Source organism: Camelus dromedarius, chromosome 13 (assembly GCF_036321535.1).
Source record: "Camelus dromedarius isolate mCamDro1 chromosome 13, mCamDro1.pat, whole genome shotgun sequence".
NCBI lineage: Eukaryota > Metazoa > Chordata > Mammalia > Artiodactyla > Camelidae > Camelus > Camelus dromedarius.
The window spans coordinates 28770186-28790559 of NC_087448.1; the positions used below are offsets into that span (position 1 = coordinate 28770186).

At 33.8% G+C, this 20374-nt stretch overlaps 1 protein-coding gene across 4 annotated transcripts in view; it reads right to left on the reverse strand.

Moving 5' to 3' along the window:
- Nucleotides 1-20374, reverse strand: part of PIBF1 (progesterone immunomodulatory binding factor 1) — a 171044-nt gene that overhangs the window by 39396 nt on the left and 111274 nt on the right. For all 4 annotated transcript variants that reach the window (XR_010383595.1, XM_010978783.3, XM_010978782.3 and 1 more), the window contains one exon: nt 17301-17403. Coding sequence is in view for 3 of the 4 variants with exons in the window: in XM_010978783.3 (XP_010977085.1) it covers nt 17301-17403 (103 nt within the window). In the remaining variant the exon portion in view is untranslated. The remainder of the gene's footprint in view (nt 1-17300; nt 17404-20374) is intronic.

Genomic DNA, 20374 nt, shown 5'->3' on the forward strand with positions numbered 1-20374 from the left:
ATAAAAGACACTAATTTGAAAGGATACATGCACAGCAATGGTCATAGCAGCATTATTTACAATAGCCAAGATATGGAAGCAGCCTAAATGTCCATCAACAGATAAATGGATAAAGAAGATGTAGTATATATATATATATATATATATATATATATATATATATATACACACACACACACACACACATACACAATGGATTTACTATTCAGCCATAAAAAGCAATGAGACATTGCCATTTGCAACAACATGGATGGACCTGGAATGTATTCTGTTTGGTGAAATAAGTCAGACAGAGAAAGACAAATTCCATATGTTAACACTTATCTGTGGAATCTAAAAAATAAAACAAACTAGTGAATATAACAAGAAAGAAACAGACTCACAGATATAGAAAACAAACCAGTGGTTACCAGTGGGGAGAGGGAAGGGTGAGAGAGGCAGGATAGGGGTAGGGGATTATAAGAGGTACAAACTATTATGTATAAAATAAATAAGCTACAAGGATATATGTACAGTGTAGGGAATATAGTCAATATTTTATAATAACTATAAATGGACTATAATCTTTAAAAGTTGTGAATCACTATGTTGTACACCTGAAACTTATATAATGTTGGTAAATAAACTTTACCTCAACTTAAAAAATCAAAAAAAAAAAAACAACCCAAACAACAAAAAGAAACAATATTAAATCTTCTAATCCATGAACATGGGACATCTTTCCATTTTTAGGTCTTCTTTAATTTCTTTCAGGAATGTTTTATAGTTTTCAGTGTATAAGTCTTTCTCCTCTTTCATAAAATTTATTCCTAAGTATTTTATAAATGAAATGGTTTTCTTAATTTCTTTTTGGATTGCTCAATGCTAGTATACTATGTACAATTTTATATTATTCTTTTTCACTTTACCTTACATCATAGTCATTCTTCCTGGTTGCTGAAGTACCTTAATTTACATTTTAATATTTTCAATGGTTACAAAACTGTCTAGTAAGCCAATGCACCACAATTTAATTACATTGCTTATAGTAATAAACATTTAAGATGCTATAAAATTTTGACTAGTATAAATAATGCTATATTGTTTATAGTAGTAAACATTTAGGATGTTATCAACTTTTGACTATTACAAATGATGTTCAAATGAACTTTTGTTGTATTGTAGTTTTTTTTCTTAAATTAATATTTTGTTTGTTAAATTTTTTGAGAACAGAAGATGAACTAAGGATAAAGGGGTGTAACTATGTAATTCTCTTGACACATAAGACCAAGGTTCTTTCTAAAGGATTTCATCAATTTATATACCCAATTAACCTTAGGTTTTTTTATTTTTATTTTTTTTAAATTTGTATTTACTCTTTTTTCCTAACAGTAAAATGTAGGCTAGAACAGGATGAAATACAGCACTATCTATATCAGCAGGTCCCTACTTTGGTACTTAATAAGTTCTCAGAAAAGGTTCTCTAAATTGGATATGCAAAAACTGAACAATCACAACAAAAGTGGTGGATATCTACTATTATAAGGATGAGGGGGTGGGGGAGTATTTTATTATGCAGAACAAAAAAATTATAAAATTCCTACTTTATGACCTTAAACTGTTCTTTGATAATAAAAATTCTAGCTTTCTAAAAAATTTTATTTTTTATTGAAGTGTAATTGATTTACAACATTAGTTTCAGGTGTACAGCAAAGCAATTCAGTTATACATATACATACATATATATTTTCTTTTCAGAAAATTCTAGTTTTTTATATGAAAAATTTTTTCCTCTTTCCTTCATAATCCCTAACAAGTTTAATGGAGGCTAAAGATTTGCTGTTTTTTTAAAACAAGAAATGACTTACATTTCTTTCTTAAATAAACTACTATACTTTTTTTTTTTCAAATTAAGATCTAAATATAGCATTTATTTTAGCACTGCAGTTTTTTGGTTTTCTTCCATTGAAAAAAAAAATGAGTGACTAGCAGCCTCGAAGCTGCAGGTGTGGAGAACAGCAGGATGGGTATAGTGGAAGATGGACAGGAAGGTAGAAAGAGTCAAGGGCAGAAACATTCATTGTGAAAATGGTCGACCATGAGCTCAAGGTGGATGAGGAGGAAAGTGAAGCCAAGAGGTGGGTGACCAACTGTTGGAGGATACCCGTTTACAGTTTGAGGACTACTTTATAAAAGTTATTGAAACTATTCATCTAAATTATATGAGAAAACTTCCTTATGGTTATAGTAAGTATAGCCCAGGAAAAAAAGAATTCCTCAACAAAAGGAAAAGAATAGTGAAAGAAAAGATTTCTTTTTTTTGGACACAAGTTATTACAGTGAAAGCAGAACCATAAAGAAAAAAAAATACCATGAATATTTTCTATAGTTTGGGTTTTAGTGTCCTTTTTCTTTGCTTTCATAATCATTCTTTAAAATCTATTCCAATGTCACTGGAATCTTATTACTCTACCAAGTTACTTTATGAACATTCAAATATGCAGCTGGACAAAAATAAAACCGAGTCCTACTTACCTGTATAACCAGTTTCACTAGTCAATTAAATCAAACAATTGCCTTGACTTTGTTTTCACAGAACTGACCCTAACTGAATAAACTGAACTGACAAGTTGTTTTGTGTTTCGAACTGCAGAATAGTCCGGGGGTGGGGGTGGGGCAGGGTGGGGGAAGAACTAAGGGCATTTACAAATTGTAGTCAGTTGCAGTCTCGAATGAGCCATGTTTAAAACGTATCAAATCTAACTTCAGTTGCATAAAAAACGTAACAGTAGTCATTAGTCTTAACTGCTTTAGTTTGTTTTTTCCTCATTACTGCAATTGCATATATTAGGTTTCAGTATTAAAAACAAAATTAAGGGTCAAAAGCCTTACTTTTAAAATGTGTCTCTAATATACACCTACAAACTTCTCCCTCTCTGGATAATAAAACTACTATAATGCTGTCAACTTTAAGAATATACTTCTTTATAAACTTATGAGCTGCTAAATCCCCCAAATTTAATTTAATTCTTTAGGGGAAAGAATGAGTTTTTCAGTGAAAAGTGATGCTAGTGTCTATTTCTGAAATCAATGTAATTTAGCAGAATTTATTTCCTCCAATATGGTTTTAAAAAGTCTTTTCTAGAACTATAATCATTAGTATTCAAAAAGTTTCACAATCACTCACTTTGCCTATTGTTGTTAGTAATCTTTTCCTAATAGGAAAGCCTTAGTAATTAGTGACTCAGGGATCATATACATAACGAATGACTCAAGACTAAACTCATGATACAATGTTTTATAGAATGGCTATTTCTCTTTTGTTTCAATAAACTGTGTATATGATTTAGAGAAAAGCAACAGCTGATTAAAACATAATTATATAGTTGCTCTTAAAATTTAAAAAACAGATGAAGGGGACTACAGTTTGTTATGTTTCTCCTAAATGTGGGATTTTTTTCTCGTGGAGTTTATTTTCAAAGTTCCATTTCCTAGAAATGGAACTCTTTCTTACCAGGGAGAAAATGCATTCTACTAAATAGAATTTAACGTAGAATTGCCTTCTGTGTGTAAAATATATACAAGTGATACTTTCTAGTCGTGCTAATCAGTTTGCTCTGAAAAATCCACATATCCTGTTCCCTGATCTTTCTGATTGCGCCATGGAATGTAAAAGGACTATTTGAGGTCTAATACTGAGCAATACTTTGGTACTACTTCTCTGTGTTCTCAATCTAAACCAGTAGTTCTCAAATCTAGCTAAATCATCAGCATTACTGGGGGAAATTAAAAAACTGGTTTCTGGGCCCTGCCCCAGCCCTAATGAATCAAAATTTCTCAGAGTTGGGCCATAGATTCTGCGGGTCAGTCAAATTTGGAAAGCACAGGCCTCATGATCTTAGACTTGCTATAGGCCACTCCATCCAACTATTTTAGTAGGTTTAACGGTACTGCACATAAACCATCTTATATACTGAATTTACCACCCCCCCCTTTAACACTGACTTCTCCTGTGACATCGCCATCTTCGACAGGAGCAATAATTAATGGAGACCATTTAACCAATGAGGATGCCAGCCTTCATATTGGGGCAGGATCCTGGGGAAACTGTGTGGTTCCAGGTGTTAATTTTTTGTCGCTGGAGGGTGGGGAGACCTAGATCTCAGGATGACAGGATTGTAGTGGTGGAGTGACACTTGTGGGCTTAGGGCAATAGCTGTTGACAAGTGTGTCTGCAAATATTTTATTACTTTAATAACCAAAAGCAAGTGCCTTCCTGTTGATTTTCAGCCCTGCTCTGGTCCTGAGGTTCTCAAAATATAGTCCAGATACTATGGGGAAATTCATGAAAGTAGGATGTTAAAATATTTGAAAGTAATCAGCATGGAAGTGACGGCTGAGGTCGCCGGAGTAGACAGGACTGAGAGCATTCTTTTTTCAAGGTGTGGCTCTGCATCACTTTTACAACAGTCACAAGGAGAGTCTGTTAAAAGTGTAGATTCCTGGGCATCATTCTAGACCTACTTAATCACAGTCTCTGAGGGCAGGATCTAGAAATCAACATTTTAAACAAACATCTTAGATTGCTCTTATACTAACATCTGAAAATCACTACTGAGGTGTAAGAATAGAGCAAAGGGCAGACACATGGGGGGCACCTATGCTTCAGGGCTTGAAGAAGATGATGACATCAGCTAAGAAGACTACAGAGCTACATGAGGGGGGAAAGCATCCCAAAACAAAGACCGATTTTCTAGAATATCTATAGTGTCATGCCACAGATAAAGCAGGGGACTGAGACGTGAATACTGACAACTAGGAAGTCACTGGTACTCACTGAAGATGGACAAAGGTGAAGGAAGGGGGAAGAGAACAGAAGGAATTAAGAATAGAGGGTTTGGGGGAGGGTACAGCTCAGTGGCAGAGTGCATGCCTAGCATGCACAAAGGCATGGGTTCGAACTCCAGTATGCCAGTTAAATAAAACATGACAATAATAAATAAATAAACCTAATTACCTCTCCTCCCCAAAACAAATCAAAACAAAACAAAAGAATAGAGGGGTTAAGTTTTACAAGTATGTGGGTCAACATACACATAGATACACAAATCGTGCACACATGCTCATTTTTTTTGAAGCAGGATCAAAAGGGGAAAAAAATCTAAGTGAAGATACTAGAAAATCCTTGAATGAAAAAGACTCAAGATTAATACATTTAGATGATCTAATGGTAATAAGGAAAGTACACAGATGATGGAACTGATAGTTTGAGGGAGTGAGTGACCAGCAATAAAGATAATGGGAAACTGGATAGATACAGAAAAATGAAAACACTGGGCAACAGGAAGGAGGGCCTTAGTGATGTTCAACAACATGAATCTGTAATAATCCCAAGCAGCCAAAGTAACAGATTTCCACAAGAAATTTTCAGCACGTTAACACAAAATCAAAGAATCTCCCGTTGTCTCCTCTCTTTCGCTAACGTTGATAGTTACTACCCAAGTGTAAGCCACTAGCCTAAAGCTGGGCAATGTCAGGAGAAGCCTGATGGATGAATCTGGCAACAGAGCGCTTGAGAGAGCGGCTAGTGCTCAGATGGTTGACACAGTCCAAGGCTGGGTTCGGAGGCAGAGTGGAGCCAGGAGGGGCTTGACAATTGGAAATATGAAGAGTTTATGAGTCTGAGACTCTTAAGAAGTCCAAATAAAGCACAGATTTAGTGGGAATGAAATGACTGGGAGAGCTGGAAGGACCGGAGATTAGTGTCAGAGAATGGAATTTTAGAGTTCAAGTGTTTTAAATTTCTTTCCCTCTCAAAGCTACCCCTGAGAAAGTCACTTTAATGTGGTTCACTTGTACAACAACGTGCTGGGGGAGGCGGTACTTACAGTGGGATTTATTTGTAATAGCTCTTAAAAGAAAACAAAAACTATAGTCATTTATGAATTATCAAGGCACAGCAGTAAGGGAAAATGCTGAAACAGTTACCTTATTTGTTTGATGTGTAAACAGGATGATAATTTACAAGCAAGTCATTGTTTCCTTACTGCAGTGGTGGCTGGCATTTGGTGTGCACACACTTACACACACATACACACACATTCATATGACCTGGTGTGTGAACTTTTAAAAAGATGGCTTAAAGAATTAATTCTAGAATATTGTCCTGGATCCATGTAATTGAATTTTTCCCAGAATAAACCATAACAAAGACTTCTTGGTTTAAGCATTTTGCAAAGTTAGACACAAAGCTGTTGCTATGATTAAGGTTAATGTTTTGTTTATGTAACGAGTCAGCCATTCATAAAGTAGAAAAATATATGTTCAACATTATTAAAATAAATGTTAATTTTTATATAATTCTACATAAGAACTTCAAAACATAAGGGACAGATTGACAATACTTAAGAATAATTTATACACATTAAAGGCAATTTCTGGCATCATGTTTTGGTCAGGTCACATATTACCTATGAATACTGTGTTCCAACAGCCTCTTCACTTTAAGTATTAATGAAATTTTATCACGTATCAACAATTTAATTATTCCTCACGTCCAGTTATATGTTGTGCAGCCACAAAATAGATCACACTACCTTTACAAGGGGTGAAGCATCACTTTAAATACACACAGACAAAAGAGAAAACAAAATCTCTCCCCAATTCTTCAGCATCACAAAAAAGTAAATTCTGTTACTTAAGTCAAGAAGTTAATTTTGGTGGGGGAGGGGATAGCTCAGTGGTAGAGTGCATTCGATCCCCAGCACCTCTGTTAAAATAAAAAGAAAAATAAATAAATCAACCTAATTATCTACCCCCTCCCCCCCAAAAGAGGTTACTTTTTCTTTAGACAAAGTTACTTTCCAGGGGGTACTTTCCTGCTACCAACAAAAACAGCTTCAAGGACTGCCAGATCCCACAAGTGACAAAAGGTGTCCACAGAAAGGGAGCCACTGACATCTTCCCAACTCTTTCCTTTTCTTCTATCTTTTCTCTGTGGTTCTCAGATTTCATTCTTTTCACTTTTTTTTTTTAAGATTTTGCTAGAGCAGTTTTAGGTTCACAGCAAAACTGGGCAAAAGCACAGAGTCCCATATATTCTCTGCCTCCCCCCACCCCTACAATCTTCCCCACCATCACTATTTGTTATGAACCTACATTGATACACATTATCACTCCAAGTCCATAGTTTACATTACGGTTCACTTTTGGTGTTGTATATTCTATGGGTTTTGGCAAATGTACACTTGTCCCTCAGTATCCACAGGAGATTGGCTCCAGGAGCCACTATGAATACTAAAATCTGAGGATGCTCAAGTCCCTTGTATAAGATGGTGTAGTATTTGCATATAATCCACACATATCCTCCTGTAAACTTTAAATCATCTCTAGATTACTTATAACACTTAATACAATATAAATAGTTGCTGGTGTAAGGCAAATTTAAATCTTGCTTTTTGGAACTTTCTGGAATTTTCTTTCCTAATATTTTTGATCCACAGTTGGTTGAATCCGTGAATGCGGAACCTGTGGATATGGAGGGCCAACTGTGTAATCCCATGTATCCACTGTTAACAGCATCATAAAGAATAGTCTCACTGCCCTAAAAATCCTCTGTGCTCCATCTTCTCATTCCTCCTAATCCCTGGCAACCACTGTTCATTTTACTGTCTCTACAAGTTTCGCCTTTTCCAGAAAGTCATACAGTTGGAATCATACAGTATATAGTCTTTTCAGACTGTCTCTGTCTGTTTCTAAAAGGTATTTTCCCCTTCTGCCTTGCTTTTCTGTTTTTTTTCACCCATATTAAATGTTACAAAACATAATCTATCTTAAAAACTAAAAGCAATTCACTCATTTGATGATTAGATATTTCAATAAAACATTTTATTTGGAACTTAACATTTCACAAATGAGGACACAGAGGCACAGATGGGTTATACAACATATCTAACTTTATATAGCTAGTAAAGCAGCAAAAACCCCCCAAAAAACAAAAAAAAAACACGAAATTTTTTTTAACCCAGTGAGTCTGCCTCCAGCATCAGGTGCTTTTGGCAATACTCAGTTCTGCTAACAATAATGAAAGAGAGCAATATTATCTAAGACTAGGTAAGAACTCCTTTCCCTTAGTATGCAAAAAATAAGAATGTAGACTAAAGCATGCATGTATATACATACATACAAACAGTAAAGAAATGTGACTAATTTACCACAAAGAAATGTGTTTCACAGCCATTCTTCTATGCCAAAAATATCTGATTGCTTCACTGGGCACTCATGGGGGACTCTATACCACTTTATGCCACTCTCCTTGCTGCTCTGGTCACTTTCAGAAAGTATGTAAGGACCAGGGCACTCATTCTGTTCCTCTTGCGTGCCCATTTGGCTGAGAACTACAGGCAGTAAGAATTAGTCTGTATCCCCTTCCCTGCTGTACTTTCCTTCATACCATTTAAGATCTAACTGAATATTTATTTCACTTGGGAAAAATCTTTGTTTCTCCCTCCAATAGAATATAAGCTCCAAAGGGCAGGAATTTTTGTCTATCTTATCCAGTTATTATTCCCAGAGCTTAGAACAATGCCTGGCACATAGTAGGTGTTCAATGAATATTTGCTAGAAGACTGAATTTCCTATCAGTACTTGCAAAGGGTACTTACTGAAAGATTTTATTTCTTATGTTGAGTTAAATGACATGAAACAGACTAAACCATTTTACAATACCATTACCTTTATAAATTATCCTTATGTGGTCCTTCCTGTATTAAAGAGCCATAAGGAAACAAATTTATTGGGGGGGGGGAGTAACATGGTTTCTCTAATGAGAAATCTTGTTATTTACTGGAGTTCCTCAATATGCCTGCAAGGGGGTGGTACATAGCTCAGTGGTAGAGCATGCACAAGGTCCTGGGTTCAATCCCCAGAACCTCCACTAAAAAATAAAATAAAATGAAACATTAATTAAAAATACATAAAGAAATTTGATTACCTCCTCCCAAAAAACAAAAACAAAAGAATATGCTTGCAACTTACTGATAAAAATGTTAAGACATGGATATGAATCCTTCAAAATAAAATCCAGTGAAGTTTAAAACAAGATTTATTTTAAGAAAGGAATCACGATGGAATTAGAGGGATACCTTTCTGTGAATATGAAGTCTAAACATTTACCTCGATAAAGAAGGAAAACAGTGGGGTTCTCTGAGTTGTTGTCATATACTATGTATTATAAATAATTTGAAGGATCAAAGTTACAGACTAAAATTATTCGTATCTGTAAATGGTACTAATTCCAACCAATGGGAGAAACCACAGGGCACTGAATAATGCATGTATGTAAAGAAACTTCTAGAAACTAAGACAGAACCACTGAAAAGAACAGAGGAACAATCTCTGAAGATCGCACAGAACAGGAATAGTACCTATTCCCACCAGCCAAAGTAAGAAACCGATCATTCATAGGACATGGGGTAGAGCAATCAAAAGACTTTGGTCTCAGTGGTGGGGGAAAAATTAGCCTTAAGATGAACACTTCTTTTCTTATACAAGCTTAAAAGCAAGACTTGAAAGGGTCAAACATTTTCCAAGAAACTTAACCATGTTTGAGAAAAAAAGCTTACAAAAACTATAGAAATCGCAGAATATTTAGCTCTAAGGTAAAATTCACAATGTCCGGCATCCAGTAAAAGATTCGTAGGTATGCAAAGAAGCAGGACAATATGATAAACAATGGAATAAATCAATTTAACTGAAACCAGTCAAGAAATGACACAAGAGCAGAATTAATAGATAAGGATATCACAACAGTTACTGCAACTGTATCTCATATGCTCAAGAAAATAAAATTTGAAAAAGTTAATTAGAAACCTGGAAGATACAAAAAAGATCCAAATTGAACTTAATGAAAACTATAATACCTAATATGAAAAACACAGTAGACTGGACTAATAATAGCAGATTATACACTGGAGAAGAAAAGAATAGTGGACTTGAAGATTGAGTAAGAGAAATTATGCAAAAGGAAAGGCAAAAAAAAAAAAAAAGACTGAAAAAAAGGAACAGAACATTTGTTCTGTTGTAGGACAACTTCAAGCAGCCTAATATATGTCTCATGGGTCTCCAAAGGAAAGAGAGACAGAAGGATAGAAAAAAATATTTGAAGAAATGATAAATGAAAAAATTTCAGATTTGATAGTCTTACATGTACAAGAAGTTTGACAAAACCCAAGCATGAGGAACATGAAGAAAACAATAGCAAACTACATCATAATCAAGTTGCTTTAAAGCTAGTGAAAAAAAGAAAATCTTAAAAGCAGCTAGAAAAATAAGACATATTACCTAGAAAGGAACAAAGATAAACATGATAGCATATTTCTTGGCAAAAAGAATACAAACTACAAGAGAGTGGAGAAACATCTTTCAAGTACTGAAAGAGACAGAGAGAAAAAAAGTCAACCTCGAATTCTTTACCTAGGGAAAATATCCTTCGAAACCAAAAAGGAACCCAGCAATTTTACTCTAAGGTGTATGCTCAAAAAAAATTAAAATAGGTAGTTAAACATATGATGCTTGTCCTCAAATGTTCACAGCAGCACTATTCACAGCCAAGAGGAAAATGACCCAAATAGCCATCAGTGGATGAAAGGATAAACAAAACGTGATACATCTAGAAATTTGCTGAGAGAGTAGATTTCAGATGCTCTCACTACACACATACACACAAAAGGTAAATATGTGAGGAGATGGATATATTAATTAGCTTGACTATAGTAACTGTTTCACTATGTTTATAAATCTATCATGTTATACACCTTAAATATATATAATTTTTATTAAGAAATAATTAAAAGTTAAATGAAAAAACAAAAATAAACATTCAAGCTGCAAAATAAACAGATTCCCAAAAGGGAAGCACAAGAAACATAAGAAAAAACAGATAACTTAAACTTCATCAAAATTAAAAACTCTTGTGATCGAAGGATCCAACAAGAAAGCAAAAGCCAACCATAGCAAAATAAAAGAATGGGAGAAAAAATTTGCAAATCATTTAGCTAACAGGGCTTAATATCCAGAATACAGAAAGAAATCTTATGACTCAACAACAAAACGACAAACAACCCAATTTAAAAACAGGCAAAGAACTTCAGCAGACATTTATCCAAAGAAGATATACAAATGGCCAAAAAGCACACAAAATAATGCTTAAAATAATTAGTTACAAGGTTAATGCAAATCAAAATCACAATGAGATACCACTTCACACCCTACTAAGAATGGTTACAATTAAAAAAAAAAAAACCCAAAACAAAAAATAAGCATTGTTGAGGATGTGAGAAATTAGAACCCTGGACACTGTTGATGGGAATGTAAAATGGTGTAGCTGCTGTGAAAAACAGTTTTGTGGCTCCTTAAAAAGTTAAACACAGAATCACCATATGACCCGGCAATTTCACCCCTTAGGCATTTATGTACTCTTAAGAACTGAAAATGGGTGTTCAAACAAACAAAAATAACTGCACATGAATGCTCACAGCAGCATGATTCACAATAGCCAAACGATGGAAAGAAACTACATGTCCATCAACTAATGAATGGATAAACAAAATGTGACTTATTTGTACAATGGAATATTATTCAGTCACAAAAAGGCATTAAGTACTGAGAGATGGTTCAACATGAAAGAACCCTGAAAACATTACACTAAATGAAAGCAGCAGACACAAAAGGTCACATGTTCCATGATTCCATTTATATGAAATATGTGACACAGAAAGCACGAGTGGTTTCCAGGTGCTGGAGGTGGGGAGACTGGGGAGTGACTGCTTAATAAGGCTACAGGGTTTCCTTCTGGGTGATGAAAATGTTCTGTAACTAAATAGGATGATGGTCATACATTACAAACAGACCAAAAGTCACTTAACTGTACAATTTAAAATGGTTTAAATGGCACATTTTATGTTACGTGAATTTTACTGCAATAAAAAAGGAAAGAGTGAATGCTCAAATGCATACTTTCTGTTTCTCTGGCCTTAGTAACATAACTGAGAAATATGTTGTAATCTTTACTTTTGTTAATAGTCAGAAATGTAAAAACAAAACAAACAAACCAAAAGAAGGTATAATAACTTTTGTAACATACAGAAGCGAAAAGAGTTCACCATCAGCAGACCCGCTCTTGAATGGTTAAAAGAAGTACCTCAACCAGAAGCAATATGATGCCCAATGGAAGTTTGGATCTACACAAAGGAGTGAAGAACACCAGGCATGGTAACTCCTTGGTTAAATGTAATACCTTTTCTTCCTATTATTAAATTTCTTTAAAAGATTATCAACTGTTTAAAAATAATAGCAATCTTGTTTGAGGCTTATACATGTATGAGTAAAATATATGACCACATGAGCACAAAGGCTGGGCAGGGACACACGGAAGTATTTTATTTTAAGGTTTTCATACTATACGTGAGACAGTAAAATATCACATGAAACTGGACGGTGTAAGTTAAAGATACATATACTAAAATCTCAAGGAATCACTGTAATAACAAATAGTTATGGCCAATAAGCCAACAGTGAGACAAAACTATAACAGAATAACAGGATAAAAGTTAAAGGACAGAAAAACATATACCCTGTTAACTCTAGTCAAAAGATGTGAAACTTTAAAGTAAAAACTAAAAAATAACACCACTAAGATACACTGGGTTCATGATCAGAATATTCATATTATTAAAATGTCAATTCTCCTCTTTTCACCCATAGATTCAATGTAATCCCAATCAAAATCACAGATAGCTTTTTTTTTCTTGGTACAGATCACCATAGAATTCATATGAAAATGAAAAGGACAGGGAATAGCCAAAATCTCTGAACCTAAACAGAGTTGAAGGACCAATACCATCCAATTTCAAGACATTATAAAGCTATAGTAATCAAAAAGGTGTGGTACTGACATACAGACAAAGAGGTAAGTGGAATGGGGAGGAGGGTACAGTTCAGTGGTTAGAGTGCATGTTTAGCATGCACGAGGTCCTGGGTTCAATCCCCAGAACGTCCATTAAAATAACTAACTAAATAAAACTTAATTACCTACCCCCCCCCCAAAACAGTGGTAACTGGAACAGAACAGAGTCCAGAAACAGACTCACACATAGAGGATTCATTGATTTTCAAGAGTCTTTTCAGTAAATGATATTAGAACAATTTGGTTTCAATATGCAAATAAGTGAATTTCAATCTATATCTTTTTTTCTAAAAAAATTATCATTATTATTTTTTAATGGAGATACTGGGGATTGAACCCAGGTCCTCGTGCATGCTAAACACACACTCTACCACTGAGCTATACCCTCCCCTTGCTTTATATCTTACACACTATACAAACATTAAAAATGGATCACAGACTTAAAACTATGAAAGATCCATAGAAAAAAATGACAAAAACACTGTGACACTGGGTTAGGCAAAGCTATTTCAGATATAACACCCAAAACACAGTCCATAAAATAGACAGGATAAAAACTGCTCTTCAAAAAATACTGTTTAAATATGGAAAGATAGGCCGTGGAGCAGGAGAAAATATTTGCAAATCATATAGCTCATAAGAGAATTGCATCTAGAATATATAAAAAATGCTCGAAACTCAATAACAAGAAAACAACCTGATGTAGTGGGCAAAAAATTTGAACAGACACTACTCCCAATAAGAAAAACAAAGGGCAAGGAAGCACATGAAAAGATGCTTAACATCGTGAATCATTAGGGAAATGAGATACCACGACATACCCATTTAGGTGGCTAAAATGAAAAAGACTGACCAGATCAAGTTTTTGCAAGGATGTAGAGGAACTAGAACTTTCATATGCTGATGGTGGAAATAGTTAAGTGGTACGAACGTTTGGAAAACAGTTAAAGGACTGTTTCTTAAAACATCAGACATCTACCGTATGATCCAGCTATTCCACTTCCAGGTACTTACTCCAGAGAAACCAAAGCATATGTTGCTACAAAGACTTGTATATGGATGTGCATATAGGCTTTATTTATAATAAGTAAAGACTGGAAATAACGCAAACGGCTATCAACAGTTGAATGGATGAAAAAGTGTGGTGTATTCATACAACGGAATGTCACTCAGACTTGAAAGGAAATGAACTACGGATGAATCTTGAAATAATTACACAGAATGAAAGAGGACAGATAAAAAAAGTAGTGTGTGTGTGTGTGTGTGTGTGTGTGTGTGTGTGTATAATGCATATAGTGATTCTATTTATATAAAAGTTTAGGAAATGCAAACTAATCTACAGTGACAATGCAAATTAGTGCTTGCTTGGGGAAAAGGATGGGATGGGAAGGGTTGGGAGAGACTGTAAAGGGACACAAGGAAACTTCTGCAGCAATGCATGTGCTCATTATCTTCATTTTGGTGATAGTTTCACGGGTAAATATGTGTCAAAAGTTATACTGTACACCTTAAATATGTGCAGTTTAGTGTATGTCCATGATGCCTCGATAAAACTGCTATAAATGGAATATTTACTTTCACTTTGAATACTTTTTAGCACTTACATTCTGGTAATTCATTTATGTGTAATCTCAGACATGTTTTGAATAGCATATAATGTAATGTTAATTCTAATATTAGTCATTTGAGTTTCATCTCTGTATTATTCTCAAAAATCCAAGCTGGTTTAAATATTTAACCTGCTCCAAAGAATACAGGTCCTTAGAGACTTTCCTCTGTTTTTTCACCATCTGAGATAGAAGCTATCTAATACTATCATCTTTCAGCTAATTGGTTTATGTAATAAATTTTCAATTTAAGCAATATAATTTTTGTGAGGCAGAAAAAAAGTAAAATCTATGGGCTATTTTAAATGATAATACTTCTTTTTTCGATCTTAAAGGGAAACTATATACTACAGTCAGAATAAACTTTTTAATGGTTACTGATTCTCCATATGCCTAATGAAAAATTTCAAACATACACAAAAGTACAGAACTGAACAATGAACATATATGTACCTGTCACCAAGCTTCAAACATTATCAACATTTTGAGACTCTAGTTTTATCTATGAGCCCTCCCCTCCAACTTCTTAAGGAATATTTTAAAGCAAATTCCAGGTATCATACTATTTCACATCATAGATATTTCAATATTTACAACTTCTAATATAAGTCAACAGCTTTTTAAAAAATTGCTTCATACAAAGTTAATTATACTCACTACAAGAGCACTTAATTTCTTACATTTCTCTCCTACAATTTGTATAGGAGTGTGTAACCATTTAGAAATTCCTATTTCAATTAACTGAAGTGCTTAGGAAGATGGTTTTTCAAGAAAGTAATGGAAAGACATACATACAAACTTACATACATTTGTAAAGTTTTACAAATTTTAGTATTTTTTAGGAAATAGTTTTGATAGGTTATTCTGAAATTAAAACAAACATGAGTGATCTATAACATATGAACAAACAGAGGTTCATTTGTTTCTTTAGTCATTCACTTATTTATATATCCTTCCATGGTTCCACACCCAGTGATGTGCTGGGGCGGGCTTGTAGCAGTTTGTGAGAGATGGCTGGTAAAGTTTTAGTTTTGTGAGCTGGTTGTTAAACATCACTATTATTAAGAATTATTGAGGGGAGGGCATAGCTCAAGTGGTAGAGCACATGCTTAGTATGCACGAGGTCCTGGGTTCAGTCACCAGTACCTCCATTAAAAAACCAATAAATAAATAAACCTAATTACCTCCCCCTCACCAAAAAAAGAATTTAAAAAAATTTAAAAAATTATTTAAGATTTATAATAAAATGCATCTTATTAAAAAAAAATCAAAATAATAGAAAAACTCAATAAATTTCTTTTTTTAATGGTGATGCTTAGGATTGAACCCAGGACCTTGTGCATGCTAAGCATGTGTTCTACCTCTGAGCTATATCCACCTCCACAAAAAAAAACTCAACAATTTTAAGTAATCTATTCTCTTCAGTTTACATGTCTATTGACATTATTTTTTGAATTTTTTTTGGTGGGGGGGGAGGTAATTGGTTTGTTTGTACGTATGTATGTATGTATGTATTTATTTAATGGAGATACTAGGGATTGAACCCAGGACCTTGTGAATACTAAGCAGGTGCTCTATCCCTGAGCTATATCTCCCCCTACATGGCTATTTTATGTGTGGTGGAAGTATCATGTGTGCTACTGAGCATCTTTACTCTCTGTTCAGCAATGCTATGCTGGAGGCCTGAAGTTAATCATGGTGGGAATATTTATGCCGTCGATATAAGCAAGTATTACAAATTAGGGCCATCCCTCCCACCCCTGCCTGGAGAGCCAGTTGTTAACACTTGCCAGCACAACACTGCTTGCTTCCATCCTGAGCATTAACTAACTCTGAGTCAGGTACTGTAGTAACATGAAATATTTCTTGTCTTTTGAAATTTGAGCATCAAGATGCTAATGTTACAGCATTAAAAGCACATTAAATAGAGGACACTATAAAGACCAATATGAACAGGTCCGTAGGAAAACAAACACAGAATACATGGTATGTATTCATAATTTTTAATACACATTCTTAAAAATTTCTTTATTATAAGATCCAAAATATTAACACAGAAAAACTTGTTATGTTGAAACTCAGGAGATAAAAGGAACACTAGGGAGGAGGCATCTTTGGTTTGAATTGTTTTATCACTTGAATTTCAGAAGTACAGAAAAATGTAATTAGATGTGCACTTTAATAATAAGAAGACTGAAAATACTATGTAAAACATATATATATATATATATATATATATTCTTTAAATGACACAATGCTAAGAAAATTAAGAAATATGAATCTGATTTTTTAAAAAATACATAGTTTAGGAACTATCATCTACCAAAGCATGTGAGGGCTTAAGTGTAGACCCAGTTAAATGTGTTTAATAGATAAGTGATTTTTCATCAAAGAAGTCAAAAAGCAAATCTATTTTGAAAATGAGGTTTTAGTTAAAAACTTTAAATGACACCAAAATTTGCCAAACTTGTTTTGCCAGTTGATATTCTCTGAAATCAAAGCTTTGTCTGTCTAGTCTGCATTTATATTTAGTCTGGGCATTTAATCTTTCTTTTGATCTCAGTTTTGCCATACACTGTAAGTTGTTTTCTAAGGCTTTAACGTTAAGTTAGTTTCAGAGACTGTAAAGTCATTTTGTACCAGCAAACAGCTTACTTGAAAACTGTTCAGAAAATACACAAAGGAGTGACAAGGAATTAAAATGAACACTGTGATTCTTTATATGTGTTCCTTTTGTTGAGCTTACTTACCTCTTGTGAAAGCTGTGTTACTTGGTTCTTTTGATGTTCCAGGTCCTTTAAAACCAACGAGTTTTGTTTTTCTAACTGGAGCACTCTTCTTGCCAAGTGGACACTAGGTGAATGAAATAAGAAAGTTAATGCTTACAAAGGAGGAATACTATCTAAAATAACTCCAGTGTGTCTGTGTGCTTGAAAACCGACTTATCATTTCCTAAAAATACTTCAATGTTAACAGGAAAAATATGGAGTCGAATGACATTTTCAGGTGTCAACAGTGGAAGACCAATATCCCAACAACTCAGAATTTTGAAAGTAACATTCAAAATCTGCATAATAATGAAACTGGGCTATGTTGATTACCACAGTAATAGTTTCTAGCCCTTGCTATAAAACTGGAGAGTTACATTATGATACTTGCTTGAAAAGACCACAGGAAAGCAATTTACAGTGTTTCTCCATTTTTATAAAAATTTCCCATTTACAAACAAATAAGGCAATTAGTGGAAACACTAATAAGGTTGCACTCTGAAAAGCATCAGTGTTTACCTCAGACAACATAATGCATTTTCTAATATAAAACACAACTGAACAGATTTTCTATTGAAAACAGAGGTGAAAAAGATGTATCAAAAATGGAGACATGTCTAATAGTAAAGGTAAAAATTCTGTACTAAAAGAAATCACTAAAAGATTATTTGTGGATGATCACAACTTATTGTACTGAGTATACCCTTTAGTATTTAAAAATCACATTAAATGTAAAATGTCTCAATTCCACTTTTAAGACACAATTTTTAAAAAGGGGTCAGCTATAAAATCATTCCTTGTAACCACTAGGAGATAATTCTGTAAAAAACTGCTAATAATGCTGAGAAGGTCTGTTGCTCCAAAGCCCCTCTCTGTAATTCCAAAAACCTTGAAATTTATTATTTATCACATTCATGTTCTATGAGTTAACATATTATTCTCTGAACTGCAAAATCTGTAGAATCCAAGAAGATGGAATGTTTTCCAATGATAAGAAGTAAAATATTTTCATTATTTCAATGGAAATAATTCCGCTGTATTTTAAGTATTTCCTAACATCAGATAGAGGAACACAGAAAAAATCTGAAAAAAATGCTCACTATTACCCTCTAAATCTATTTCTAAGAACTTGTTACTCCAAATGAAAAAGATGAGTTCATTTTTTATACAGTGAATTGGGTAGCTTATTTAGACATGCTCCATATCTAAATTTCTGTCCTTTCAACCGGCGTAAGATTTTTACCTTAGTAATCAGTTGAAGTTAGAGATAGAAAAGACACAGTTCCCATTTTTGACAATCTTTTTTTTTTAAAACTAAAAAAACAGCTTTACTGATATAAAATTTTCTTGATATTTAATTTACAATACCATGAAGCCCACTAATTTAAAATGTACAATTCAATGGTCTTTATTATATTTAGAGTTGTGGAAGTATGACTATAACCTAATTGTGGAATATTTTCATTACCCCAAAAAGAAAGTTTGTTAGCATTAGTATCACTCCCCACTCTCTCTGTTCAGCCCCAGGGAACCACTCATCTACTCCCTTCCTTCATAGATTTTTAAGGTGTTTGCGGTTTATGGCTATGCATTTCCCACTTCCCAATCTGAAATATGCTAAGTTCTCTAAAATTTGACCATAAAATAAGAGAGATCTTCAAATAAAATGTCTTAATGCTAATTTTATACTACATTAACATTTTTAATCTGTTGACTCGTATGCTTGCAAACATCAGTATTTTATATCATTAGCTCTGTTTTTTATTAGGTTAATTTAAAAACCATTTGTAATTTTCTTTCTCATCTCTGATACATGCTAAAATAAGTCTTTTGATCTTTTTGTCTTCCATAGAACTCAGCATTAGGGTCTTTCTGTACATGGCAATTTCTCAATAAATGTATGTTTGTGTAATGCTCAGTATAGGACAAAGAACCCATCAAATTCTGTTACACAGAAACAGTTACGGATGAGATGCAGTGGAAGGCAAAGGATGCATGAAAATGAGATGCAAACGTCACCTATTACCAACATTTTGAAGGAGATAATAACTTGAAGATATCAAGTTTAATAATATTAAATAGCTTATTTGGTTTGGGAACTGCATAATGCTCTTATGCAGATATGGTGTGAAACCACTTACCAATGGAAGATAACACATGACACAAAACACTGAATTCAACAAATTCTTAGTATGCTGGTGCTTAAGCCCTAACACCACAAATACCTCCTTCTATTAAGAATTTCCCTGATTTTGGTTGGGGGAATTCTGAGTGAGAAAAATCAACTCTAAACAGAAGGATGATATCTAATGATTTCTTGAAATTGCCCATAAATGTGTTCTACAAGGTTCTGATCACTAGCTTACGGCACTATTTTACTGAAAAAAACTTTCTAGGAACTGATGCTGATGGGAACGACTGTGACTATTACTATGAACGTTGATATCATTCATGATGCAAAGTGGTTAGAAAGTGAAAGACACTGTGGTACAACTGGTCTCCAACTGACACACGGATCTGTTTTAAAAGTTCATTTCTAACTCAGTTGTAAGGATAGTGGAATATGTCTCCTCATAGATATATCAGAAATGGTATTAGAGTTTTCAAGTTGCCTTTAACAACCCATTTAGTCCATGTTCTAGAAAACAAGAAAAGAAAAAGAAGAAAGAAAGAATACAAGAAGAAAAAATAATATTGTGAAATCTTTTTCTTTAAAAAATGAATTATCTGAGCACACAGAACACTCAGGAAAAACAATAAATATAATTTTTTATCATTATAATATTTGCAATTAAAAATGATAAAGAGAAAATTAGCATTTTTTTTCTCCTGGAGCATGAGTATCAATGACTGCAAAAAAGCAGGTTGAATTCGAAGAAACATATTCATTAATTAATTCAATAAAATATTCATGAACACTTTCTTTTATCAAACTTTATTAAAAGCTTGTAATCTACATTAGGCACTGGGAATATACAATTTCCTCCTGGAGGATCTAACAGTCTACTGAGGAAGATTAGGCAAGGAAAGAACTTACTGTAGTATGCTAAATGATA